A 26,000-nucleotide genomic window follows, 5' to 3' on the forward strand; every position below is an offset into this window, starting at 1 on the left:
TCCCTGGGCTGGCTCGTCTCTGCAGGGCTTGGCCTCAGGAAGAAACCAATGAAAAGCGCTAAGGAGCCTCCCGACTCAGAAGGGCCTGGGGTTCAGGTCTCAGGTCTGCCAGTTCCTAGCTGAATGAAACTGAACAAATCACTGTGTGCCTCAGTTTCCTCCTCTGTGAAACAGGGGTACTCAGAGGAGCCCTAGAGTATGGCTGGCTGGAGGGTCTGGAGAGTGAGCATGAGCCCCTCTGTGTCTCTTTCCAGTATATAAAGTGCTGGCCAGGGCTTACTGGTCTCAGAGAGCATCAGCTCCCAGTGTGGGGCTCTAGAAGCTTCTAGAGCTTCTAGGGGCTGGGTGTGGGGAGAGAAGACGATGCTGTGGCAGACCCTTCCCTGCACTGCCCCCAGGATGCTCACAGTGGGCGTTAGAAGGCGGCCCCACATTAAAGGTTTGTGCTCTTTTGGGGGGTGGGGAGCAGACTTTCGACACTCCCTCCACATGAGATGACCGTTTGGCAGAATTGAAGGGGGAAGAGGAAAGAGTGACTCTCCAATGTTCACTTGTGTCCTCCTGGGCACTGTTAATTAATATTTAAATTAACATTATATCCAGGGCAAAGCTTGGTAAAACTTCTCTGCGTGTGGGGAGGGGGACAGAGAGCCCAGTTAGGAGGCTCTGGAAGCATCCGGGTGAGGCGAGAGACGGTGGGAGATGGGTCCAGGGCAGAGCAGAGGAACTGGTGATGAGGGGTCGGATTCTCGATATAGTTTGCGAGCAGAGTCCAGGGGGCGAGCTGATGGAAGGCTATGACTGCGGGGTCAGGGATGACTCTGAGGTCTGGCCTGAGCCGCGGTTATTTGAGAAGGAAAAGCCTGGGGAGAAAACCCAGAGCTCAGTCTTGGGTGTAGAAAGCTGGAGGATCTGGAAGGTCCTTGGGGAGAGAGCAAGAGAGCGGCTGGATAGGACTCTGGAGGTTAGGGGAGAGGTCCAGGCTGGAGACGGACGCGGGGAATGATCGGCTCACGACTCGTGCTGAAAACTCATGAGACTCGTGGAGTTTTCCGGGCTGTGAGTGCAGAGGAGAGAAGCACACTGTTCCTGGAGCTGTGGCCGACGATCCAACTCCAGGCTTCCCTGGGTGAATACCGAGCCCACATCTGCTGCCTCACTTCCCACTCTGGGCAGGACCGGCCAGAAAAATCCGCATCTCTGGCCCTGGGAGTGGCCTGCATTGTCCAGCCTGCGTCTCATGCTTCTTACCTCCCTCCTCTGCCCACACTGTCTCCTCCCAGAATCCCCTCCACTGCATCCTGACAGAGATAGAGCCACCCAACACATCCTTTAGCCTGCAGGAAGGGATCTATGGAGCTGGGGTCCTGTTTACACCACCCTTATCATCCATTCAAGGTCTGATGGGAACTGTCATTGCCAGCCCCTCACAGATGTCTTTGAACTGGAGCTAGATGTGGTCAAGCCCTTGGGCGCTATTCGGGGTTCTCTCTCCCCCTCCACCACGCCTTGGTGCGTCTTAGAGCCCTGTCGGACCCAAGTCTTTCTCCATGGTCCCAGCAAGCCAGCAGAGTGAGTAGAATGGCCCCCATCTTACAGATGAGAAAAGTGAGGTCCAGAGAGGCGAAATTATTTGCCCAGATTAGCAGAGGCAGGACTGGAATGTAATTGCCTGACTCTTAAGGTTCGTGCATTATCTCTGCTTCCAGGTGAGAAATGTGCTCCCGGGAGCACCTACCATGTGCAGGGCACTGAATGCCACCTGAGTTTGACAGTGTTTGGCCTGAGCAACCCTGTCAGCCTTGTTACCCCAGTGGAGGTGAGGGGGCTCCTGAACTCACTGTAGTAACTCTTCTTATCTGAGCAGGACCGTGCTGGGGAGCCTGGGAGTTACTGATTGTGCAAACGTCTCTCTCTCTCTCTCTCTCTCTCTGCAAGACTTTATTCAGAGAATTTTTACAATGTGTGGTTTGGGCTGGATTTGGGCTACAGACAGAGTTGTGATCAGAGGTCAGGAAATCACGAGTTGGCACTGGGACGGATGACCCAGGGAGTAGGCCGAGGGCTGGGCTGTGAGGCCAGAGGCGACAAGCCAAGAGGGACAATATCCCCTGCCTCCTCTGAGGGGCGCTGTGGTGTAGACACAAACTGAATCCAAACCCCAGGTCCTCTGCCACTTTGCTCAGAGGTCAGAGAGCTTTTCTACCTCCGGCAGCCTCAGTTTCCTAATCTGTCAGATGGGAAGGATGACGCCCCCCTCAGAGAGTTTTATTTATTCAGTCATTGGTTTGTTACGGACGATTACATTATATCTGAGATATCTAAAGCTCTCAGTGCCTCATGGTATTTAAGGGGAGTGGGGCTCCTCCCCTGTCACCTTTCTCTTAGGAAATCCCAATTCGGGGAGGCAAGGGCTCCTCTCTGATGAGAGAGCGCATTGTTTGTGTGGAACTGCCGGGGGGACAGCTGTGGCTGGGAGGGCCACGGAGCATATGCTGTTCCCAGGATGTTTTATGACCGGCTACCGGAGCCCCCAACAGGACTCAGAAGCCAACCAGTCATTTTGCTCCACGTTGTGATTTGTTCAGCAAACCTTTATTATGTGCCTACTGCATGCAGAAGTACATGAGGGTTTCAACCGTTCTTCCTAACTTTCTCTCTGCCCCCACGCCCTGCCATGGCGACCTCCCCTCTCCATTGTCCTAAACGTCTCAGTGCCTCTATTCTCCAAAATGCCTACCCACTCTAGTCTCTGTGTATTGCACCGAGTCAATGAGCTCTGGTCTGGGAAGTGGGAGCGCTTGAGGACTTAGAAGATCAGTCTTTCTCTGGGACTCTGTTCCCTTGATTAAAATCCCAAGGGTCGGGTTACCAGAACGCCAAGCTTTGCACACCCTGGCTTCGCAGCCTGTGACTGGGAGCTGGAGGCAGGGACACCTGGCACCCAGCCAGCCCATCTCCATCCGCACCCACAGAAGGCATGACTAGCTGATCAGGGCATTCTAACTGCCGGGCCTGCGGGGCCCTCGGAATCTTTCCACAGGGCACCTGCCAGCCATCACCAATCAAATCCTAGTTGGCAGTTGAGATGAAACGGACTTTTCATTCCTGGCTGTGCCCTGCGTTGGGTGAAGAGACGCACCAGAAAGGCTCCCGGAGTCACAGGCAAGGTGACAGACATGTGGCACAGTAGCTGGGATCAGTGGGGGGCAGTGGTCCATGGGGATCACCCGACAGGGGCGTAAAGGCATGACTGCTGTGTTATTCCTGCCACATCAGCCCCTCTCTATGGGTGAGCCGTGCCCAGGCTGGGCTTCCCTGGGCAGCTGTGGACCCAGCCCAGAGGGGCAGAGCTGGGGGAAGGGCACAGACTCTGAGCCAGGCACTGTACTGGGCTTGGTCACAGATGATCTCTTTTTTTTTTTAATGTTTTTTTTAAATTTTTAATTTTTAACATTTATTCATTTTTGAGACAGAGACAGAGCACTTGTGGGGGAGGAACAGAGAGAGGGGGAGACACAGAATCCGAGGCAGGGCTCCAGGCTCCGAGCTGTCAGCACAGAGCCCAACGTGGGGCTCGAACTCCTGAACTGTGAAATCATGACCTGAGCCAAAGTCGAACGCTTAACTGACCGAGCCACCCAGGTGCCCCGATGTTTATTTCTTTTTTTTTTTTAAATGTTTATTTATTTTTGAGACAGAGAGAGACAGAGCATGAATTGGGGAGGCTCAGAGAGAGAGGGAGACACAGAATCTGAAGCAGGCTCCAGGCTCTGAGCTGTCAGCACAGAGCCCGACGCAGGGCTCGAACTCCCGGACCGTGAGATCATGACCTGAGCCGAAGTCGGACGCTTAACCGACCAAGCCACCCAGGCGCCCCTGTTTATTTCTTTTTAATAGAGAGAGAGCACGAGCAGGGAAGGGGCAGAGAGATGGGGACAGAGGGTCCGAATTGGGTTCTGTGCTGACAGCAGAGAGCCCAAGGTGGGATCCAAACTCACAAACTGTGAGATCATGACCTGAGCTGCAGTCGGATGCTTAACCGACTGAGCCACCCCGGCGTTCCCCAGATGATCTCTCTTAATCCTCATTGTCCAGTCTGCCAGCGAGCTGCTATTAGCTCGACCTTAAAGACGGTCACACTGACACTTGTCTCTGCCACTGCAGTAGGGCCACGGCCAGGGGCGCGGGGACTGGGGAGCAGGGCTGTGAGGCATCACGAGGTCTCCAGCTGCTCTGAGGGCACCGCCATGCTGGTGCTCAGCCTTGGCTGTGAGAGGAGGTCACCAGGGCAGGAAGCCCCCAGTCTGGCGGCCTGGCAGCCAAAGGGGTTTATTTCAACCCAATGCCTTTCTTTCCAAGAAAAGTGGAAAGGCCTGTCTGTTCTGATTACAGCTGACAGCCTGCCTCAGGCCAGTCTTTGATAGAAATACTCCCATTATATAAGGGGGTTACATAAATCATCTTGTGATGTCTGTCACACGTCCGCGAGGTGCTGGCCGTGCCGCTGTGCCTCTGAAGGGGCATTTGTGTGTTTCCGGAGTTGAGATGGTCAGGCCCAAGTCGCCAGGTCGGGAGGGGCGTGCCTGGCTCTCTGGGTTAGCTAAGCCCCCAGGAGGGAGTCGGGGCCTGCGAGTTAGTTAATAGTCAGCAGGGAGCAGCATCATACAATGGTCACGACCAAGCGTCTGGACCCGGCTGCCGGCATCTCAGTCCCTGGTCTGCCATTTACTGACCAGACGACCTTGGGCAAGTTTCCATGCTAATTTGTGCCTCAGTTTCCTTGTCCATTGAACAAATGGCTCACTACGTGTCATGTACCTTGATCCAGTGGTGAGTGCTGGCTGGGGCCGAGCTCTGAGCAGATGTCAGGGTGCAGAACAGCCTGACCTTGGGTGAATCATCTCCCCTGCCCGGCCTCTCTTCTTCACCTCTAAAACGGGAAGATGGCCCATCTCTTGGAACGGAACTTTCTACAGAGGTGTGGAAACGTAAAATTGTCTTTAAAATTTATTTTTGGCGATTGAAAATATTACGTGCTAGAAACTGTACTAACAAACACACACCCAAACGAGTTGTAACTCACAAGCCAACACACTAGACCCGTTAACCCGGGCAGTTAACTGGTTAACGCCCCAGGGGACTAGATACTAAAGCTTCTCGGGGAATCGTTTTCATTTGATGACTATCCTGAGATAGCAAGACAGACTTTTGAAAATTTACCATTTTAGCCTCTTATCTCTTTACGTCAAGATTTCTATAGGTTCTGCAACCAGAGCAAAATATGGCCGATACTAGACTGTAATCCACAACTCCTGATTTTGAAGTTCTAGGTCATCAAAACACTCTCCTGGTGTGAATCTGTTTTCAAAATAAGTGGAAATTATCGCATTTGGGTGTGTAAAAGAAATCTGCCCTCCTAGCACATCCCTGCCACTGTTTCATATATTGGACTCTCTCAGGAGTCTGTTTAAGGGGCTTCTTTGTGTAAACACAGTTTGAAAGTCCACTGCCCCAGGTGACCTTCCAGGTTCCCCCTCTGGCTGGGTGGTTCATGTCATTGTCACCTGCCTCCTCTCACTTTTGGTTCCAATCTGCAGCTGTGTTGGCTGAATTCTAGAAGTGGGTTATGTCAGATGACATCCAGGAATTCTGGATGGGTGGCTCCAGGTAGTTTGGGAAACCAGGGAAAGTTGCGGTGTTTGTCCCAGTGATGGGTGGACAGAAGATGGCTGTTAAGAGTTGGTCTCCCCTCCAGCACGTTGCACTGGGGACAGAGGAGCGAGCAAAGGAAGCCCCCCTCCTCCGTGCCCTCTGGACCCCGCACGCAGGTGCTGAGTGGAGTTACTAGAACCCGGAAGTCCCTGACACTGAACCATGTAAATAATCTTGAGGAGGGGTTGGCGCAGCTGGCAGGTCAGAGACCCGCATCCGTGACGGATGATGGGGAAGGAAGTCTCAAGTTCAAGTCAGCCCCGCTCATGTGCCTTTAACAGGTGCTTCAGTGGCCCCGTCTGGTGCGGAGAGATGCAATTATGAAACGGTGCTCCCTGTTCTCCACACACCCACCGTCCAGAAGGAACACCGAGGATTTGTTGTCAGGTGCAACAATAGCCGTCACCAGGCTCCTTCACTAAGTCCTACTCTGTGCCGAGGCCGTTCTACAGAAATTCGGAGGTGAATGAGCAGTTGTGCCCTGCTTTCACGGAGCTCACTCAGGTGGAGGTAGATGGGTGGGTGGGGCAAATAGTAAACAAACAAACAGATAGAGGCAGCAGTTTTTCCATTCGGTGGAGTGGGCAACATATGTGATTCATGAAACATTTAGTGAGAAACTACCCTGCGCCAGGCCCCGGTTAGGGGTCAGATTACCGAAGGCTTTCTGGGTTAGGCCAAGGAGGTTAGACTTCATTTTGGATCTACAAACATACGGATGGGAGAGGGGACACGGAGACCGGCCTGGCTTCAAGTTCAGTTTTGCCAGTTATTGGCTGTGAGGCCTTGAGAAAGCAGCTCAGTCTCACATCCTTCATAGCAGTACTCCCCTCGGTGAGCTGTCGCGGGGTCAGGTGGGGTCTTCTACATGTGATCACTGATTGCAGCTCTTGGCACATATAAGGTGCTGACCAAGTATCAGTTTCTTCCCTCCTTCTCCCTCCCTCTGCCCTCTCCCTCCTCCCCCTTCCTTCCTCCCTCCCTCACTCCTCCCTCCCTCTGCCCTCTCCCTCCTCCCCCTTCCTTCCTCCCTCCCTCCCTCCTCCCCCTTCCTTCCTCCCTCCCTCCCTCCTCCCCCTTCCTTCCTCCCTCCCTCCCTCCTCCCCCTTCCTTCCTCCCTCCCTCCCTCCTCCCCCTTCCTTCCTCCCTCCCTCCCTCCTCCCCCTTCCTTCCTCCCTCCCTCCCTCCTCCCCCTTCCTTCCTCCCTTCCTCCCTCCTCCCCCTTCCTTCCTCCCTTCCTTCCTCCCTTCCTCCCTCCTCTCCCCTTCCTTCTTCCCTTCCTTCCTCCCTTCCTTCCTTCCTCCCTCCTCCCCCTTTCCTCCCTCCTCCCCCTTCCTTCTTCCCTTCCTTCCTTCCTCCCTTCCTTCCTTCCTCCCTTCCTTCCTTCCTCCCTCCTCCCACTTTCCTCCCTTCTTCCCTCCCTTTCTCCCTCCTCCCCCTTCCTTCCTTCCTTCCTTCTTTCCTTCTTTCCTCCCTCCCCCCTCCCCCTTCCTTCCTTCCCTCCTTCTTTCCTTCCTTCCTCCCTCCCTCCCCCCCTTTCTTCTTCCCTTCCTTCCTCCCTTCCTCCCTTCCTCCCTTCCTTCTTTCCTTCCTTCCTTCTTTCCTTCTTCCCTCCCTCCCTCCCTTCTTTTCTTTCTCCTCAATAAGTAGGAAGAACACACAGGAAAAACAGCCCATATAAGAGCACTATGGAATGAGTTTTTAAGCTATGGACTCAGACCCCACAAGGTTCACTGGCCTCGGGGGTTTGCTACTGGCAGAGCAGTGAGGGGACGACGTCACCGGCGAGCAAAGCCCGGGGGGCTGCAGCAGGAACAGACCCCGAGCCTGCAGGAGGCCACAGTGGGAATGGGCCGGGATGGTTTGAAGCCAGCGTCCCAGCAGAGAATGATGCAGAAGGCGGTTAAGTGGGCCAGCGCTGGGTTACGGAGGGATTCGAACACTAGCCGAGCCGTGTGATCTGGCCCCCAAGCAGGGGGCCCACCCCGGTGACCTCAGGGCAGCCCTGTGCAGGGCCAGTTCGGAGGAGCAAGGATGTTCCCGCCTGTACCGGTCAGGCTGGGCTCGGTTCCGCTGCAGAGACAACCCTCGGCTCTCAGCGCTTAGAGCAACGATGACTTAGCCGTCGTGCGGCCGCGGAGAGGGGCCGCTGTCCAGGGCGGGGGATGGACAGCGGTTGGGAGACTCCAGTCCAGAAACACCTCCATGTCAGCCCCTGCTTGCCCCGCTGCCTCAGCAGGGGGAGGGGCACGGGGGATCCCACGCCGGATCCCCGATCCCTAAATTAAGTTCCGGTTTGTGGGCACAGGGCCCTCTCCTCCAAACCCTTCATTTGGCCTGCAGGGACCCTCCAGCCAGAGAGGGAGGTGGCTTGAAGCCAGGCCACCGTGGCCGGCGGCAGCAGTCTATTGGCCAGCAGGAGGGGGTGGGACCATCCTCCTGGGTGAGTCCCCTGGGCCTGCCCTGCAACTGCTCCCATGCGGGCGAGGGGACCTCAGAGAGGAGTCCTTGGCATCACAGACCGTGCTACAGAGGTGGGGTGTAGGCCGCCGGCCCGGCCGTTCAGCTGAGCGGAGGACCAGAGGAGACGCTGGAAGAGGAAAGGGGGAAAGGACGGGAAGGGGAAGAGGTGGAAGGGAAAGGAGGCCGAGCAGAGAAAGGCAGGAGGCCCGGGGCCCGCCCAGGTCGGCCGGCATGGAGGCTGCACCGATCTGCCTGCCTCCGCCCGCGGCCTCACCTTCCCTCTGGCCAGTCAGTGGGCAGGGCCAGCGGCCAGCGCAGGGCTCCCTCGCTCGCTCAGAGCGGCCCGCTTGCGGCCCCGCCGGCGTTGGCACGGTGACAGTAGCCAAGTGTGCAAACTTGTGCCATTGTCCCCAGGCCAGGGGGAGCCATGGAGACTGGCTAATATGACACAGGAAAATGTTTGCTGATGGCAATTCTATGGGCTTTGTCCACCTCTTTCTCCATCATGACGACTCGATTTAAGTCCCTAACTGTTTGACTACAAATGCAAGGGGACCGTGCAACGCCAGCCTTTTGTCCGGCCGCGCTGAATGGGCAATTCAGGCTTTGTGCAGCTCAATTGAGGAAGCAAACATAAAGACAAGATTCCTGAGAGCTCCGGCTCCCTTCCCATGGATATCCCAGCACCTCGTTAGGGAGTCCTTCCCCGGCTACCTTTCCCGACATCAGCGAGCCGCCTGCCCTCACAGGCTGGCCAGTGGCCGGTGCCTCCGGGAGGGGGCTGGGAAGAGGGAGACAGAGACAGACAGAGACAGAGAGGGAGAGAGGAACGGGGCGGGAGGGGGAGAGGGAGAGACACTCAACACTCAAGGACAGAGGGGAAAGAGCCCGCCCCCGGCTTACCCCGTCCGATTGTCTGTCTGCACTGGGGCATGGCAGCTGTAGGCCTGGAGTCTTTGGGGGAGGTATGCAAGCCCATCTCTTCTGGGCCCAGCCCCTCCTCAATCCTGGACTTTTTAAACACACGCACGCACACACACATGCACACACACACACACACACACACACGCACTGCCCCCTCGAGAAACCAGGGAACCGAGGTCAAGGGGAGGAGGGGCTGAAGGGTAGAAATTTACCGGGAAATGATTGCATTTGGGAGCTGTCTTTTTTGTGATGGTCCCCATGGTGACAATTTGTGACGGCAAAGAATGTGGGAACGGGGCGCTGCCGCCTGATTGGGATGCTTTGTATCTGGAGAGGCGCTCCTGATTGGCCTGAGGGGCCCCCCAGCGCCGGGGACTCGTCCTCCATCCAGCCCACTCGAGGGCTGCACGACTGCTTCCAGCCGGACGCACGGAGCTCGCCGGCCACGCCGGGCCTGGCCCAGGTCTGCCGCGGGGAACCTGCCAGGCCACGTCGGCGGGGGGCCCGGGGCCGGCCCGCACCCTCGGTCAGTGTGGAGGCTCAGGCGGCTCCCGCCGGCTGGGTGGGGGCGTGGGGCAGGCTGGGGCCTGGGGGAGGGGCGAGGGGCCTCGGGTGGTGGCCCAGGAGGCATGAAATTGCTGCAGATGCTTCTGCGGGGGAGCCCCGCTGCCCACAGTCTGAGATCAGCCCGCCAGGCAGGCCCAGGCTTGAGTGCCAGACGGGGGTCCTGCCTGTCCTGCGTGAGCGCCGGGGGTGGAGCGTGGGCGCCGAAGAGGGGGGGGCTGAAGCTAGCAGGCCTGGGGGCGGGGGTGGGAGGGGGAGGGCATCACCACTGGGGAGAGAAGGGGCTTGGCCTTGCTCTAAAGTGGAGCGGTGGCCTCGGCTCAGAAAATAAAAACCTCGCTGGCAAGTTGCGCACGTTGGCAGCGTGGTGTGTGGGAGACACGGTGCGCTGGGCACGCAGAGACTTGCGCTCCGGCCCCAGCGATGCCACTTGTGGCTGGGCCGCCCTGGGCAAGCCGCCCAGCCTCTCTGAGCCTCGGCTGCAGGGGAGGGCCAGACTTGGGAGGACTGAGTGGGCCCGCGTGTTTCCTCCCAGATGCTGAGGAAATGCATGCTCAGCGGCCTGAATGGGCAGCCCGGTGCCCAGGACTGTGTTTCAGGCTAAGGGGCGCTGGCCCTGCGGCCTCGGGGGAGGGGGGGGCGGCGGCTGGGTGCTGGTGCCCGGAGAGACTCCCAATGGCCTGTGTGTCCCCCCAGGTCAGCTCTGTGCCCTCCCCTGGAGCTGCCAGCCACGAGCAGAACCCACCCGCTTCATGGAAAGCCCCATGCAGTGGCCTCCTGGTGATGGCAAACGACAGTGACGTAAAGATGCTGCTGAACTTTGTGAACCTGGCATCCAGTGACATCAAGGCGGCCCTGGACAAGTCTGCACCCTGCCGCCGCTCAGTGGACCACCGCAAGTACCTGCAGAAGCAGCTCAAACGCTTCTCCCAGAAGTATTCCCGGCTTCCTCGGGGCCTCCCCGGCAGAGGGGCGGAGCCTCACCTGAAAAGGGGACCCGAGGACCGGCCAGGGAGGCTGCCCCTCGATTCTGGCCATGATTCCAGTCCCGGCGGGGGTGGGGGCTGCAAGGAGAAGGCTCTGGGGAACCCGTACAGGGAGGAATGTCTCTCTAAGGAGCAGACCTTACAGGGGCAGAACCCAGAAGCTGCCAGGCCTGGCCAGGTGCCCATGAGGAAAAGACAGCTGCCCGCTTCCTTCTGGGAAGAGCCTCGGGCCACCCACAGCTACCCGCTGGGGCTGGAGGGGGGGCCGGGCCCCAAGGAGGGACCTCCCTATGAGGGTAAGAAACATTGCAAAGGTTTGGAGCCCTTGGATCCTGAGACGGCCCCAGTGCCGGCATCCCCAAGGGCACCGGCTGAAAAGGAGCCACTCAAGATGTCTGGGGTCGCCCTGGTGGGCCGTGTCAATGCCTGGAGCTGCTGCCCCTTCCAGTACCATGGACAGCCGGTCTACCCAGGTCCTCCAGGGGCCTTGCCCCAGAGCCCGGTCCCCGGCCTGAGCCTATGGAGGAAAAGCCCGGCTTCCCCCGGGGAGCTGGCCCACTTCTGCAAGGATGTGGATGGGCCGGGGCAGAAAGTGTACAGACCCGTGGTCCTGAAGCCTATCCCCACCAAGCCGGCTGTACCGCCACCCATCTTCAATGTCTTTGGCTACCTCTAGCCGGGCTGGGAAGCCTTCGGCTCCGACCTCTGGCCTGTAGGGGTGTTGGGGGCCCAGGGAGCCCTCCGTGCGAGGAGCGAGCTGGGCAGTGGCGTGGCCTCTTGGGAACCTTCCCTTTGTGTGTGTGGATGGGAGGGGAGGACAGGATTGGGGCAGTGGCTTCTCCGGCAGGCACCAAGTCAGCCCTTGCCTTGGGAGCTGTGGGGCCGGGCTCTGCCGGCCCCTCTCCAACCAGACCAGAGCCCGGCAGAGCATCCCACTGTCCTCGTGCCAGTCTTGTGCGGCGGGGCTTTGCCCCGGCCCGCCAGCCGCTCCAGAAGCCAGAGTTACACGTCTGTTCACCTGCCACCCACTATGTAAGCCAATCTCAGTTCTGTTCTTTTCGAGGTGGTTTTTTTTTTTTTTTTTTTTTTTTTGTAAATATTAAGAAGGTTAAAAGAATAAAGACATTTCTTTTGCAGTTTCCACATCTTGATGTCATGAGGTTGAATGGTCCCCAGGTTAAGAAATGCTGGCTGGGCCCGGGGAGAGGGCAGCTTAGGGGAGGCGGCTGACTGTGGGGGTGGCTGGGAATGACCCAAAGACTTCCACGGTGTCTGAGAATGGACACTGCGGGCCGGCAGCTCCACTCAAAGGGAGGAGGGTGGAGAGGAGTCACCGGGGAGTCACCTCTGCTTGCCAGGTCCAAGAACAGAGGGTGAGGGAGGCCCGTATCTCCAGATGGTCCACAGTGCTCTAGAGAATAAGGAGGCCGGTACCAGAGGAGGTGGGGCTGGAGTCCTGGCTCTGCAATGCGATGTGGTGCTGGACCTTTCCTCCCGGGGCCTCCTTGCCCCACCTGCAGCGTGAGGGGTGGGATGAGAGTGGTCCCCCTCTGCTATGCCTTCCACTCTGATTACGGCCTCAGAGCAGAGGCTGGGCCAAGGCAATCATGCCCGACCCTGGCCAGAGAGAAAATCAGGACACATTGGAGCTTGGCCCCCTGTGGACAAGCCAAAAAAAAAAAAAAAAAAAAGTCTCTGGCTAAGTCAGATTCCTGGGTAACCTGCCGATGGCCCCCTTCCTGGGCCTGGCACATACCAGGTGCCCTGTGACAAGGCACAGAGCAGGGTGCTGGTGGCAGGGAGTGGCCCTGGGTCTTGCCCTGATGCTGCCTAAAGGGCAAAGCCATTGGAGAGGCAAGCGCCTCCATACCGGCCCAGGGTCTGCTCTGCTGCGTGAACCTGCTCCGTGGCTGAGAGCACACAGACCTCATCAAAGCACAGTTCTCACCACTGGGACAGGTGCAGGCCCAGCCCTGGCTGGGGACTGCAGTCCCCTAGTTAGCAGCATGATGCTGGAAAGTTCATCTCCCTCTGTGCCTTGGTTTCCCCACTCTATAAAGCCGGGGACTAGGTCAGTGATAGCAAACTGAGGTACCTGCCATTTCTGCACCCAAGGCAGGTGTCCTCAACTAGTCATAGTCACTCTCCCTCGGGGGCCGGATACGACCTCGGAATCCTTTCTAACACAAGGCTCCAGGATTAGCGATTGGGAAGGGCCCTTCCTACTCTGCCTGGTTTTGCTCTAGGATTCCCCTGGAGTGGAGCATCTCTATGGGAGGGCGGCCGGCTCCCTGGGAAGCCAGTGGGTTTCTGGTAGTTTGTCTGATGGTCTGGGAGGACTTGAGAGCCACGGAAGCCACGTGATGCCAGCAGACTTGTTCTGAGTCGTTATCTAGCACACAGGGTAAGGCATCAGGACGCTCGCCGCAGGCCGCTCCGGTCTGCTCTGCCCCTCCACACGGTACAGCAAGGCGTTAGAAGCTCTGATCCACCTACCGGCTCTGTGACCTCGGGCAAGTTACTTAACCTCTCTGGGCCAAAACTTCCTTATCAGAAAAAATATGACCGAAAATAGACAGATTGTCGTAGGGATGATGGGAGCATCTGGTACTCTTGAGTGTCACAGACCTGACACAAAAGCCGCACCCGCCAAAAGTCGCCTCCCCTAGTCATCTGGGCCATCCAACTGTCCTCCCCCCGGGGAGGAACAGAGCCCAGGGAGGCGTGTTTTCTCAGAAAGCTGTCCGAGCCGCTCTTGGGCTCCTTTCCCCAGGGGACACCCTAGTGATGCATGAATACAAACGCAGGGAGGCTTGTCTGGAAGCAGAAACCTTTACTAAGAAGCGGCTGGACAGAAGCACAGGGCGCCGTGACTCCCCAGGCAGAAGCAAGTTGGGGGCAAACACATGTGGGAAAGCTGTGGTTTAAAAAATACAGCCGCAGCAGAGGATTCCCTGAACAAAAAAGTAAGTCGTGCTGGTTCCAAGTGAAACCCGGGAACTCACCTCCTAGCCTCACATCTCCAGCACTAACGTCCCATGTGCTGTGCGCACAAACCAGAACCACTTTCAGGATTTTTAGTGTTTGGTGATGCTGTTGAGACATCTCTGCGGCCCAACTATGGGGGTGGGGGAGGAGGGCTCTGCAGAGGGCTGTGGCTCCAAAATCGTTCTCTGGAGCAGGGGCGGTCAAGAAATGGAACCACCAAGCACAACCCGAGCACCGGCCAATCGCAACTGACCCTTGGGAACAGGCCCCAGCCCAGCTTAATCCTTAAGCTTCTGGGTTGGGGGGCGGGTGTGGGGGGGAATAGGGGCCGGGATCTGAGAAGGCCAAGGCTGGGGAGAGACACCTGGGGAGGAGGGGCCCTGACCAGTGCCTGTGACCAACCAGTACTGACGAGCACTCGTATTCTAAGAACCCAGTGCGTCCCAGCATCCCAAGAAGGTGTCATAACCATGCCCACCTGAAAATGGGCTGGGGGCTCCCGAAAATGCCTGGCTTCCCCGACAGAGCCACGTGAGGATCCCGGGGGGCAGCAGAGGGGACAAGGCTTCGTGCCTCCGGTTCGGTGCCTTTGCAGGGGTTGACAGTGGCCACCCCTCCAGCACCTTCGCTCACGGTGGCCCGTATTCAGATTTCTTTTCCTTCCTGGTATCTCAAGTTTTGTGGCAAACGGGTGAGCAGGATGCGAGGACAAGCTGCCAGGAAACATGTGTGTGCGAGGCAATCCCAGGTGTCAGGAGGCTTGTAGACACGGAGCCCTGTTTGCGATGCTGCTCCCGTTTCCACGGTGATTGAAACAGGACAGAAAAACCAACCCCAGGCCGCTCCGCTCACAGAGCAGGAAGCTGCCCCCTCTCCTCCAGCTGCCGGCTCTCCTGTGGCTTTCAGAAGCCCAAAGGTGTCGTGCACCCTGTCCCAGCACCTGCCCCACCCCTACACCCGCCAAGAGCAGCGCCGAAGACCCCAGGCCCCGTGGGAAGGAGGGGGTTGGGTGAGAGGGACCTCGCGGGGCAAGGTGTCATCTGTGCAACATTTATTGTACTTGACAAGTGGGTCCCCCACCCACCCCCGCCGGATCACACCTCCAGGAAAAAAGCTCAGGAGTCAAGTGGAGAGTTTTACAGACAAAGTGGGAGGGGACCGGGACAGCCCGGTGGCAGGTTGTCTCGGAAAGGCAGACTCATCCCTGAAAGCGTCGGGGGCGGGGCTGCGGCTGCCCTGCTGGCTCCCACCTGCCGCCCCCCGCAACTTCTGCCCTTGGGGTCTCTGCCATTCCCAACGGCAGAGAAAGTCTGGGCTCTACTCATCAGGTTGAAAACAAACACGAGTTTTTCTCCCACTTGACACGTTGTGTTCTCTGGTCCGGGCAAAGCTCTGGCCCAGAGACCTGGTGAGGTCACGGCAGCTGCCCCAGCTGCCACGGAGGCCAACCCACGGCCTCGTTCTGCCATCAGGCCCCCTGGGATTTGGGGACACGGCTGTCCTGAGGCTTAGTGACAGTCGGAGGAGCGACTCCTCCACGCGGCCTTGGTTACTGGGTATTCTCGTGTTTCAGGTACCGAATCAGCCTGCCCGGGAGGGGCAATGCATCCAGGAGTTTTATGCGGTGCTTCCCAACCACCTTCCTCACTTGCAGCCGGCACAGGTGAGCCAGGGGCCTCGGGAGTTCTGGGAAAGGGGAGAAAGAGAAGTGCCAGCGTGTCGTTTGCAAGCAGCAGAGTTTGCCTGTGACTGCTGGCAGGTAGGAGACACCCAATCGATATGACTGGATAAGAGGGGGGTGCCTGGACCCCACCACGCTCCGAAACCCCGGCCCCTGCCAACTGAAAAGATCTGGCGAGGCAGCTCCCGCCTCGTCGCCCCTCATGGATCCGCACGGCCCAAGGCGGCAGCTAGGGCAGGTACAAACCCATTTCACAGGTGAGGACGTAGCGGGGGGCACACCTGGAGCCGGATCTGCCAGCCCCCTCGTCTTGCCCTCCTTCCTGTATATACACAGCCTGGACCCCCCAACGCAGTCTTAGCGAAGGGGTCGGGGAGTTCGACCTCTTAAGTGCCCCCATGCATGGAATTAAGCTCTGAGCTCTGGCAGTGCAGACAGGCCAGCGTGGGGGCAGGAATGGGGCATCTCCCCACACGTCCCCAAATCCCACTTGGCTGCCACCTCCTGGGAGGCCTCCCGGGATATCTCACACAGCGGAGTTTTCTCAGCTGAGGGGGAGGGGTGAGGTAGGAAGAGGGGTTGATGCGTCTGGTGATGGGGCAATTTATTTCAGTCCTGGGCACAGGGTCTGGCACAGGCGAGGGGTTTCTTGAATCAAAGAATGCCATCCATTCACTCAACAAACACATGCTGACCCCTTGGCTGCCTGGCCCCGTGTTCCCGCCAGGGATGCAGAGGAACCAACCCAGGACTGTGGGGAAGGCTTCCACACCAGATGGTGCCATCTGACCAGGGTCTTGGCGGGTGGGCAGGTATTTGCCAGGCGAAGAAGGGAGGTAGGGACATCCCAAGCAGGGGAAACAGCAACGCCAAGCCGAGGAGGCCGTGGCCATCCCGGGAAGCTCGGGATGCGGAGGGAATGTGGAAACAATGGCAGAGGGGCCAGGTGGCTCAAATGCCATCCAGACGCATTTCTGGCTGCTTGGTCTCGCTTAGGACAGAGCCTCCCCTCCGGGAAGCTCAGTCCCTTTCTCAGCTGAGTGAAGACTGAGTTTGTGAGGAGGAAGGCAAAAGGCCACTGGCGAGCAGAGGACAGGGCCGCTGGCCTGGCTGGCTTCGGAGACTCTGGGGTACCTGCCGCCTCTTAGAGCCTCTGTCCACCCTCCGTCTGGTAAAATAATGTCAACATCACAGCATTAAACGAAAAAGCACGTGGAGAGTGTTCTGTAGATGGAGGGTGGGCTTTAAAGTTACCACAACAGGTGTTGGTTAAGAACTATTTGTACCACCTGCTAATAAATGTTTATAGCACACCGAAGGGTTCTGCACATTTGTCCCTGGCACTAGGTCTCGCGAGCGGTTACCCTTCTCTAGGGAGGGCAGAAGGGGACTGGGAGGGGTGGGGCCAACATCTAAGCAGGGACTGCTCCGCGGTCCTCTAGTGGCCGAGGATCACCGTGATAGCAGCCAATGATTCTGCTGAATGTTTAGAGAGCCTCTAGAGCTGTGCCCTGGGTGAGTGGGCAAGTCACCACCACCCTCCGCTGTCGCTGCCCCAGTAACTCGATCAAAGGTCCAACGCAAGTGCTTCCCAGGCAGGCATTCGTGCAAATGAAAAATCCTACAGTGCGTTTGGGTTCATCGGGGCACGGGGATCAAGGAGGAAGGTGGCCAGGGAGAGGTGGGGCACTGCGGGGTGGGGCACCTGGACGGTCAGTGGACAGGCCACAGTGTTGCTCCCGGTTCGGTCTGTGGAGCAGACCTGGGAGCAAGCTGAAATGCAGCCCTGCCCCACACCTGCTGAGTCAGAATCTGCATTTTTAACGAAATGCCCAGGAGCTTTGTATGCACTTTACCGTTTGAAATGCCCGAGACCACTATTCCCTCCTCTACCCCGCCACACTACCTCAGTGGCCCACACATAGGGGCAACTTACTCTGAAAGTCCCAGTACCCCTCGGTGAGCTGGAGCCGTTTAAAACGTGCTCGATTTGGCAAAGAGAGCCCGGGGTTGGTCAAACTTAGGTTTGAATCCCAGATGCCACCAACTAGCGGGCAGACCCTGGCTCAGATGACGACATCATCTCTCTGAGGGCCAGTCTTCTAGTCACAGAACAGTCCTGGAGACCCTCTATGTGACACGCGGCACAGAGCTTGCCACATAGTAGGTGCTCGTTAAATGTCAGTAACAGTCACGTGCCCCGAGTCCTGGGCCTGAATCGGGCAGGGTGCCCCTCCAGCAGCAGCAGCAACGGCCCCTACCTGCCTTCTCCTTGATGACAGCCCAGTCCTCGAAGCTGTCGATGTGCTCCTTCAGCCGCGAGCAGAGATGCACGTTGCCTACGTAGTCCAGGAGGACGTCGATGATGGGCCCTGCCCAGCGGCTCATCTCCGGGGCAGACAGGATCTCGCAGAACTGGAAGACATCACACACTGTGGCCGGGGCACCCGGGACCAAAGGCAGCGCCTCTGTGAGCACATCGGTCGGGGGACCCGAGGCCGGGGAGAGCAGGTGTATTCGAGGACGGACACTGGGCACGCCCATGGCAGGAACCAGTTCTACCGGCCCTCAACACAGCCTCTGCTGCCACAAGCGGAAGGCGGGCAGCTGGGACACCACCTCTCTAAGCCTCAACTTCCTTGTCTGGAAAATGGGACTATGACAACTGGAGGGTTATTTCTTACGAGAATTAAGGTAATGTGAACATCACCTTCTTTGCACGCAGCAAGTGGCCCTGCAACGATTCCCATTAACCACTACATTGATCTCCAAGAGAAGGGTGTTTCTCACCTCCTTTTCATCTCAAGTTCGGACTTTTTAAGTCACCACCACGGCCACGTCCTGCCTCTGGGTCCCTCTTTGCACCTCGTCTGCTCTTAGCCAATCTGCTCTCACCTCCATCCCCATCGGGGTCATTCAACATCATATTCCGGGCGCAGGTTTGCTGTGGGTGATGAACCCCTCAGTCTCCCACATTCCCCTGCTCCGCTGTTGTTTCCTTAAATCCCCCCAGACCGGGGAGCAAACAAAGGACGCAACCCGTGCACGGGAGCCACTGAGCTCTGCTGCCTCTGAAGCCCGCCGGCCACGGGGTTCCACGGCCTGCGGGGTGTGCGGACCGCGATGCGCCCCCCACCCCCGGGGCTCCGAAGGGCATCCGCCACCAGGCCACCCTGGCGCGTGCTGGGCCCGGGAAGCGCGCCCCCGCCTACCTGCACCACGCCGGGCGCCTTATCCGTGGCGGGCGCGTCCCTGAAGCGGCTGGAGGGCGGCGGGACGGGCGGGTGCGGGCCGTTGCCGTACAGGCACGAGAAGCAGGGCTCGCCGTCGCAGCCGAGGTCCATGAGGAACTTGAGCAGCGACAGGTACTTCATGGCGAACATGATGGTGGCGGGGAAGGCGGTGGGGTGCGTGGCGATGTAGGCGTCGATGTTGGCGCCGTGGTCCAGCAGCAGCTGCATGGTGCGCAGGCAGCCGTGGCGGATGGCCACGAGCAGGGGGCTGATGACGTCGCGGTTGGGGTCGGCGCCGGCGAGCAGCAGCAGCTCGGTGGCGTACACGTTGTTGTTGACCACGGCGAAGTAGAGCGCGGAGCTGCGGCGGTCCTCGTAGAGGCGCGCGCGCTCGGGCGCCAGCGGCGCGTTCACGTCGAAGCGCGCGCCCAGCAGCGCCTCGAGCACCGCGTCGTGGTTGCGCTCGGCCGCCAGGTGCAGCGGGCTGATGCCGCTCCGGCGCACGCGCGTGCGGCTGGTCACCGGCAGCAGCATCTGCACGATCCTGCGGGTGGGGCGGGCAAGCCGGGGTCACGGGGCGGCCCGGCCGGCAGGGGGCGCCGAGGGTCCAGGCCGGGCCGCTGGGGACTACCGTGTGAGGAGGCAGTGGCCCACCAGCGGGGGGCGCCGGGGAGCCAGCCGGTCCCACAATGACCGCTTTGGGAAGGACGGGTCTGCGGCTATCCCCGCTTTGCAGATCAGGGAAACTGAGGCTCCGAGAGCTTCGACCACCTTCCCGAAGTCACAGAACCAGGAAGGGGTGGAGCTAGGCTTCACTCTCAGAGCCCATGGCCTCCGGAAGTCCTAGCTCTGAAAGACCTCAGCCCGACTGGCCTGTGGTTTCAAGAATTTCCTGCTGACTTCTTTCAGGGTGAAGAGTGTTCCCCATTCCCAGCTCATTCCCTGAAGGAATGGACCGGAAGGCCCACAGACCTGATGCAGGAGGCAGTGGAGCCCGTAGTGAAATTTGGAGCTAGAAGTTTGGCACCTGCCCTGCCTGGGTGGGGCGGGGGAATAGGGGGACAGTGACAGTCCTATCCGAGAGCTCACAGCGTCCCAGGAGACAACTAAAGGATTTACAAACACAGTTTGGTCTAATCTTTTCCACAACCCATAAAGTCCGTCTCATCATTCCCATTGTGCTGATGAGAAAGCTGGAGGCTCAGAGAGGTTGACGGACTTGTCCAGGCCGTATATCGGGAAAGGCAAACCAAGAAATGTACCCCCTTCCTGCCCCAGGGCTGCGCCGTCCTGCATCTCTGTGGAGCCCCCAGGTCCTGGGGGACAGGAGTGGATGAATGTATTTGGCGTGGACCACTCCTGCGCTCGGCCCCGGTCAGCCCTTGGTGACCACAAAGTCCCTTCCCCTCTCCTGTGAGTCTCAACACCTCTTTCCCTGCAGCCTAACTCGAGTCTCTCCCAGGCTGTCTGCCTTGCCTGTGGCCTGGAGAGGGTTGGTCAGGTACTGCTGAGGCTGGAGATTCCTGTGATCCCTGGCTTTGCTCTCTCCTGAATCAGACACTGCTCTTAACATTTCATCCGCATTCATCTATTATATCTTCCCAGTAGCCCTGTGAGCTAGTACTTGTGCTATCTTAGTTTACAGATGAGGAAACAGAAGCCCAGAGAGGGTATGTGACTTGCATGCACAAGAACACACAGCCAGTCAGTGACGGAGCCAGGGTTTGAACCTAGGCGGTCTGATTCCCCAGGCCACACTCTCGACCCCTGCCGTACGTCTTGTGTCGCAGGCAGGGTGACAGCTGATAGGTCACAGAGTTTGGCGTCACCGCGCATTAACTTGCCTGCCCCAGTTTACCTTCACTGCAGCCCTGTGGGGTAGCCTGAGCAGGTCTGTGACCTTCCTTTTGACAGATGTGATTCAGAGAGAGGAGGCAACTCATCAAAGGTAGTAAAGCAATTCTGGGGGCTCTTGACCCCTTGTATTACTCTCTTCCCCTAGACCACTGCCACCTGCAAGAACGAGCTTCCGCCACTGACCCCAATCCATCCAACCCTTGGCTGACAGGTGACTTCCCAGCCCCATGTGGCCACCAAGGAGGTGGCCGTGGTGAGGCAAGCAGGTGCCACCAGGCCTGTTCCCATGCCTCTCAGCCTCCTGGCATGCTGGCTTTGCGGCTTCCTGGAAATCTCATGCCAGTGATCTCCTGCTAAGATCTCAGCGGAAAGTATTATTATTGTTAGTGACGCCGTGTTTGCCTCAAATCTGCCCCTAAAACCTCAAAAGGAAATTCACACACCCAGGGGGGCTAATTGCCTCCTAATTTCTATTTGTGCAGGCGCAGGAGGCCTGACCTCACTCTGTAGAGGTGCTGGTCAAAGGCAGGGCTGGGGCCTCGCCCTGGACCACAGCCATCGCCAACAAATGCTCCCTAACAGCCGTGGCATGCCCGAGCCCGGGAAGGAACAGCGAGAGAGACTGCCCTGGGGCCGCTGGCCAGATGGGGCTGGCATCCCCGGCAGGTCACAGCTGGCCTCCAGCAATGCCCTGCCCAACCAGGGGAAAGCGGCAGGAATGTGGGAACATGACTAGCGTCGTCTACAGTCCCAGAAACGTCATCTTAATAACACAATAAAGTCATCTTAATGTACGCTTCCGTAGGACTTCGCAGAGTAACTAATATGCCCTGCAGGATGGGGTCTGGAGATCAGCCTGTCCAGCCCTCCCATTTTATAGGGGGTGAAACTGAGGCCCCGGGCATGGGGTGAGGAAGAGGGTGAGATTGGATTGGAGGCGGATGACAAAGCCAGGGCAGAATATAGGTGTCCAGAATTCCCAAGGCCAGGCCTTTCCGTGATGCCTCACTCCCCCAGCCCCAGGGAGTGGCCGCGTTGGCGGCCCTACCACAAATCATCACTTCTTTTCCCCAGCCCGTGTTGTGGGACAGAGGGCTGGAGGATGAGGAGGTGATCCCATTGATCTGAGTCTCTCTACTTCTCGCACAGGTAGGTCCTGGGGCCACAGGGCTCAAAATGTACCTCATGAAGAGGAACAAAGCTGACCACGACCCAGTAGAACCTTTGGTGTCTGGGAGGCCAGGTTCCCTGCGCCCCCCCCCCCCCACTTCTCCCTTCCCTGGGGCAAGAGCCACACCCACCAGCTTAAGCCCTGAGACCAGACCAGACCCAGCTCAGGGCTATTTCAAGGAGGCCTAGAGCAGCAGCTGGGCAGGTGACCTTGGACCCCAGTCACAATAACTGCTCCCCCCCCCCCGCCTTGTTTCTAGGACCCACCAGTAAATGAGTCCAACTTTCTCTGTCCCAGACAGCCTCATTGTCTTTTCTCCAGGCCCCGGGTCCCCACCCAGGATTCTGGTGTCCTCAAGACTGCTGCCCTGGTTCCAGTGTCCTGCCTGAATTTTAGCCCAGTGATAGGGAACAGAGCAGAGAGCTTTGAGTCAAAGCAAGCTGCCCCTGGCGGTGTGGGGTCCCACATGGGGCTGTGGACCTGGGTTACACCACCGGTGTCGTCTGTCGGTGCTGGGCCATCTCAGGCCTGTCACACTCAACCTCTCTGAGCCACGTGTGTAACAAGGAGGTAATTAATCACAAGAGTGATGATGACGATGGTGACGATGATAGCTGCCCTTTAGGGAGCCCCTGTGAATTGTTGGGAGCACCCCACCCTCCTAAATAATATTACTGAGCATGTGCTCTGTGCCAGGCACCATTCAAGGTACTTTACTCACTGACCTCATTTATCCTGGAAATCACTGTATGAGCTAAGGACTTTTTCGCATTCACTCGTCGAAACAACCCAGCAAGGTGGGATCCCTCTGCCCCGGTTACAAAACACAATTCGCTGATACCTTTCCCTGAGGCTGGTCTTCAGGATAAAATGAGATCACTCGAGTAGTAGGGACCCCATAAACAGTGGCCGTTGGTGTCTTGACCACCGTGGTGACTGCAGCCCACTTGCCCTGCACACGCAGCACGCGGGCATTCTGGGTCACAAGGTCACGGTGGAGTGACCTTTGTCAGCGTTGGGTGTAATTTGATTGCAGACTAGACCTTCGCAAGGGAGTCAGTCACCCACAGATGGCTCGGCTGCCAAAACCACTGGGCTGCACTGTGGTGACCCTGCCGTGTGTGTGTGTGTGTGTGTGTATTTTGGAGGGGAGAGACTGCCTCTTCTCTGAGCCCAGGTGATGCTCATGCTGAAGCCAGAAAAGACTCCACCAGTGGAGGAATCTGCCTGTGGACATTCCCAAGGGCACAGCAGGACTCTTGCCCGCGAGGGACCCTTCTAGGCGGATGTGTACCTCTTGTCCCGAGGTACTAGGAGCTGGAGCGGGGGTGCAAACCGCCAGCTCTCCATCAGGACTCAGAACAGCTCAGCGGATCCCCACAACGCAGACTTCTGGGCCCTGCCATCCAGGGCCTGATTCAGCAGGTCTAGGGAGGAGCCCCAGAGTTCCCTTTTAATTAATAGGGATACTAACTTGCTTGTGAATGTGCCTTATAAGCTGCCTTTTAATTTAATGTATTTGATGTTCTTTATCCTCCCTTTTTCCAAAAAGAAAAAAAAAGTTTTAAGTGGCTTGCAAAGGTGATAGAGATTAGAAGTAAAACAGAAAGAATAGTTAAACACAAGGGCATCAGAAGCGAGGCCCAAAAGGTAAGTTGTATGCCAGCGACAAAATGCACCCTAAAAGAATGGTTCTGTCCCACACTGTGCGGTGAAATCGTCTGGGCAGCTTTTAGAGACCCTGAAGGCCCAGCCCAGCCGGCTTATATCAGAATCTCTGGGGTGAGTGAGGCCCAAACATCAGGGTTTTTAGAGCCCTTTAGTGGGGTGCGGGTGGGGCTCCAGTATGTAGCCAAGACTGAGAATCTCTGGTCTTATTGCTATTCTAAATTCAGTTTGAAAGATGTCTGGGGCACCTGGTCTTGTCCAACACAAACCATTTCTTAATAGATCTGTCTTTGGTGGGGCGCCTGGGTGGCTCAGTGGGTTAAGTGTCCAACTTTGGCTAAGGTCATGACCTCACCATCCTTGAGTTCGAGCCCCGCGTCGGGCTCTGTGCCGACAGCTCAGGGCCTGGAGCCTGCTTCGGATCTTGTGTCTCCCTTTCCCGCTCGTGGTCTGTCCCTCTCTCTCAAATACAAAAAAACACAACAGAAATTTTTTTTAAATCTATCTTTGGTGTTGAGCTTTAATCTCATAAGGTGCCTTTGCTAAACTGGAAATGAAATAGAAGATAAGGCCTCTGGTTAAATGTGCTACAGAGATGGCATCATCTGGCGAGCACAGAGACCAGCTACTGGGCTCTGCTTTCCATGCTATAGGTGGGCAAGGCGTTTTGGCAGGTGGCCGAGAGCGGAATGCCCATGGAATGTCACATCAAATCCCTGAGCGGCTCATGGGAGGTCAGCTCGGAGAGGGCCATTAATGCCACATGCCCAAGGAGTGAAGTGCCCGGGACTTGCCTGGCCATGGGCCCTGCGGCAGAAGCTGCTGGGAACGCGGCTTTAAACCTTTGTTGGGCAGCCCTCAAAAAGGGCCTGGCTCCTCTCAGTCTTGGGGAGCAGAGGGAAATGGGGCCTGGGAATGGAGGGTGGGTAACCAGGGAAATCGCTCTGAGAGTCATGAATCCGAAGCAGATTTGGGGGGGAACACAAACTGTCCATATAGGTGGTTCCGGAGAGGACCCGCCTTGCTCCCTAGTCATCCTTAGGTGCACCCACTGCTCCTTCAACCTCTCCTTCAGCTGGGGCCAGACTGCCAACATCGGGGTCCACTTGAGGCATCTGGGTGTGATCGAAGGATGCCAAGGGACAGTCCGCGCCCTGCCACTCTCTGGCAAGCCACTTCCCGTCTCTCTCCTCTACAAAATCAGGAGTTGTATGAGATCAGCGATTCCCTCAAAGGTGTAGATGGGCTGTATCTGGTTGGCTCAGGGAGCTTTTCAAAGGTAGAGGCTTAGCAGTCCGCCCCCCCCCCCCGCCCCCGCCCCCACCCCCGAAGATTCTGGTTTAGTGGTTCTGGGATTTGTCATTTAACAAATAGCCCAGAATGACTGTGCTCTACAGGCCAGTACAGGGATCCCATGGGCCTGGAGATTCCAGCCCCTTCCTTCTCTTGCATTCTTGGGATCTCTCTCTCCAAGATAAACCATGTTTGTTTCCCGGGGCAGAAGGGAAATAACGTGTCTTGCCTGTCACCACTGCCTGACTTGGTGCTTTCTCCCGTCTCTTGGCTTCACTAAAAAATGAAGGCTCCTCCAACCTGGGAGAGAGTGAGCACAGACCTACCGGGTCCCTGCTGTGTGCCTGGCACTCTGCTGGGCACTTTATTTCCATTCCATAAGCCACATATATCCATTGCACTAGTCCTAACAGCAACCCCATGAGGCAGCTGTAACTATTGCCCATTTTACAGAAGAGGAAAACCTTTCTGGGGTTCAGAAACATGCCCCATGGCTTCAGCAGGGATTCAAACCCAGGTCCCTGTGACTTGCAGCCTGCCCTGAGGTCCAGAGAAGGCAGGGTCTCCTCTGTGGGGACAGATTGGGTGGAGAGGGCATCTTTGGGTGGCCTTAGGTACAGACGGCCTGCGCAGCAGGGCCTGGGGCTGTGGGGATCCGTCTCTTCGTCTCCACTTCATTCTCTGGGATGTCACTCTCACCCCCTTCTCCCTCTGCCTCAGCAAACACAGCCAACACCCCCACCAACGCACACAGTCTGTGTTTTCCCCTCTTCTCTCTGTCTGATGGCAGGCTGTGTTTCCCAGAGTGTGTCGTCTGGGGTACACGGGATGGAATTTTATGTAAAAAGCTTTTTTTTTAAATCAGTTGTAAATTGGCAACTTTAGCAATTTAGTAGTGTGATGGATGTTTCCTTCTGAAAACAGATTTTCGGTAAACATGTCTTCAGAAGAAAATACTCAGCAATGAGGGTAGAGACGCCCGAGATCAGGAAGGAAGTCTGTGAACGAAGTTTGGAAAATGCTAGTTGAGTGGCAACTGCCAAGCCCCGGCGTCCTTCAAATGCAGCTGGGGGTCTCTTGCCTCCTTGGAGAGTCTTCTGTGACCCCACCAGCTGGGGGTGGTGCACGTTTAACAACTGGCTCTATGGGGAGCAAAGGGGGCCCTGATATGTTGTGGCCAGCAATTTCCGTGGTGTAAACATTCCCACCATGGCCAATTTCAGGCTGCTCATGTGCACAGTCGACTCCCATGAGCGGGTTCGAGTCGGCTCTAGCGCACCTCTGCCTCCGGGCCCCCTGAGTCCCTCTCCTCCAGGGCTGCTATGGAGCCCAGCTCTCCACACTCTTCCATTATGTCATGAGTTCGTGTGTGTGTGTCTTCCCTCCCCCGAGATCACTCCCGGAGAACTTAAGCTTCTCTCGTCTTAATCCAAGTGTGCAGCAGATAGTAAGTGCTC

General features: G+C 57.4%; 2 protein-coding genes across 9 annotated transcripts in view; one reads left to right on the forward strand and one right to left on the reverse strand.

Annotated features, from left to right (window-relative positions):
- Window positions 1-3,082: 3,082 nt before the first annotated feature.
- Window positions 3,083-11,753, forward strand: FAM181A (family with sequence similarity 181 member A). 5 transcript variants are annotated; one of them, XM_045451934.1, is made up of 3 exons: window positions 3,083-3,170; window positions 5,997-6,177; window positions 10,363-11,753. In XM_045451934.1, exon 3 carries the CDS (start codon window positions 10,450-10,452, stop codon window positions 11,326-11,328), a length of 879 nt encoding a protein of 292 aa, XP_045307890.1. In that variant the 5' UTR covers window positions 3,083-3,170; window positions 5,997-6,177; window positions 10,363-10,449; the 3' UTR covers window positions 11,329-11,753. The 5 variants fall into 5 exon arrangements, with proteins under 5 accessions (XP_045307890.1, XP_045307892.1, XP_045307891.1 ...); XM_045451935.1 differs by lacking the exon at window positions 3,083-3,170 and adding an exon at window positions 4,320-5,396; XM_045451936.1 differs by lacking the exon at window positions 5,997-6,177.
- Window positions 11,754-14,676: 2,923 nt separating this feature from the next.
- ASB2 (ankyrin repeat and SOCS box containing 2) overlaps window positions 14,677-26,000 on the reverse strand; it is a 42,535-nt gene continuing 31,211 nt past the window's right edge. For 3 of the 4 annotated variants that reach the window (XM_045451937.1, XM_045451938.1, XM_045451940.1), the window contains 3 exons: window positions 18,534-19,098; window positions 17,583-17,736; window positions 14,677-15,326 (listed from right to left, as the gene is read on the reverse strand). In XM_045451937.1, the coding sequence (XP_045307893.1) occupies window positions 15,190-15,326; window positions 17,583-17,736; window positions 18,534-19,098 (856 nt within the window). In that variant the 3' untranslated portion in view covers window positions 14,677-15,189. Of the gene's footprint in view, window positions 15,327-17,582; window positions 17,737-18,111; window positions 18,266-18,533; window positions 19,099-26,000 lie in introns of those variants that run through there. The other variant, XM_045451939.1, reaches the window with a different exon arrangement.

This window comes from Leopardus geoffroyi, chromosome B3, assembly GCF_018350155.1.
Source record: "Leopardus geoffroyi isolate Oge1 chromosome B3, O.geoffroyi_Oge1_pat1.0, whole genome shotgun sequence".
Classification (NCBI taxonomy): Eukaryota; Metazoa; Chordata; class Mammalia; order Carnivora; family Felidae; genus Leopardus; species Leopardus geoffroyi.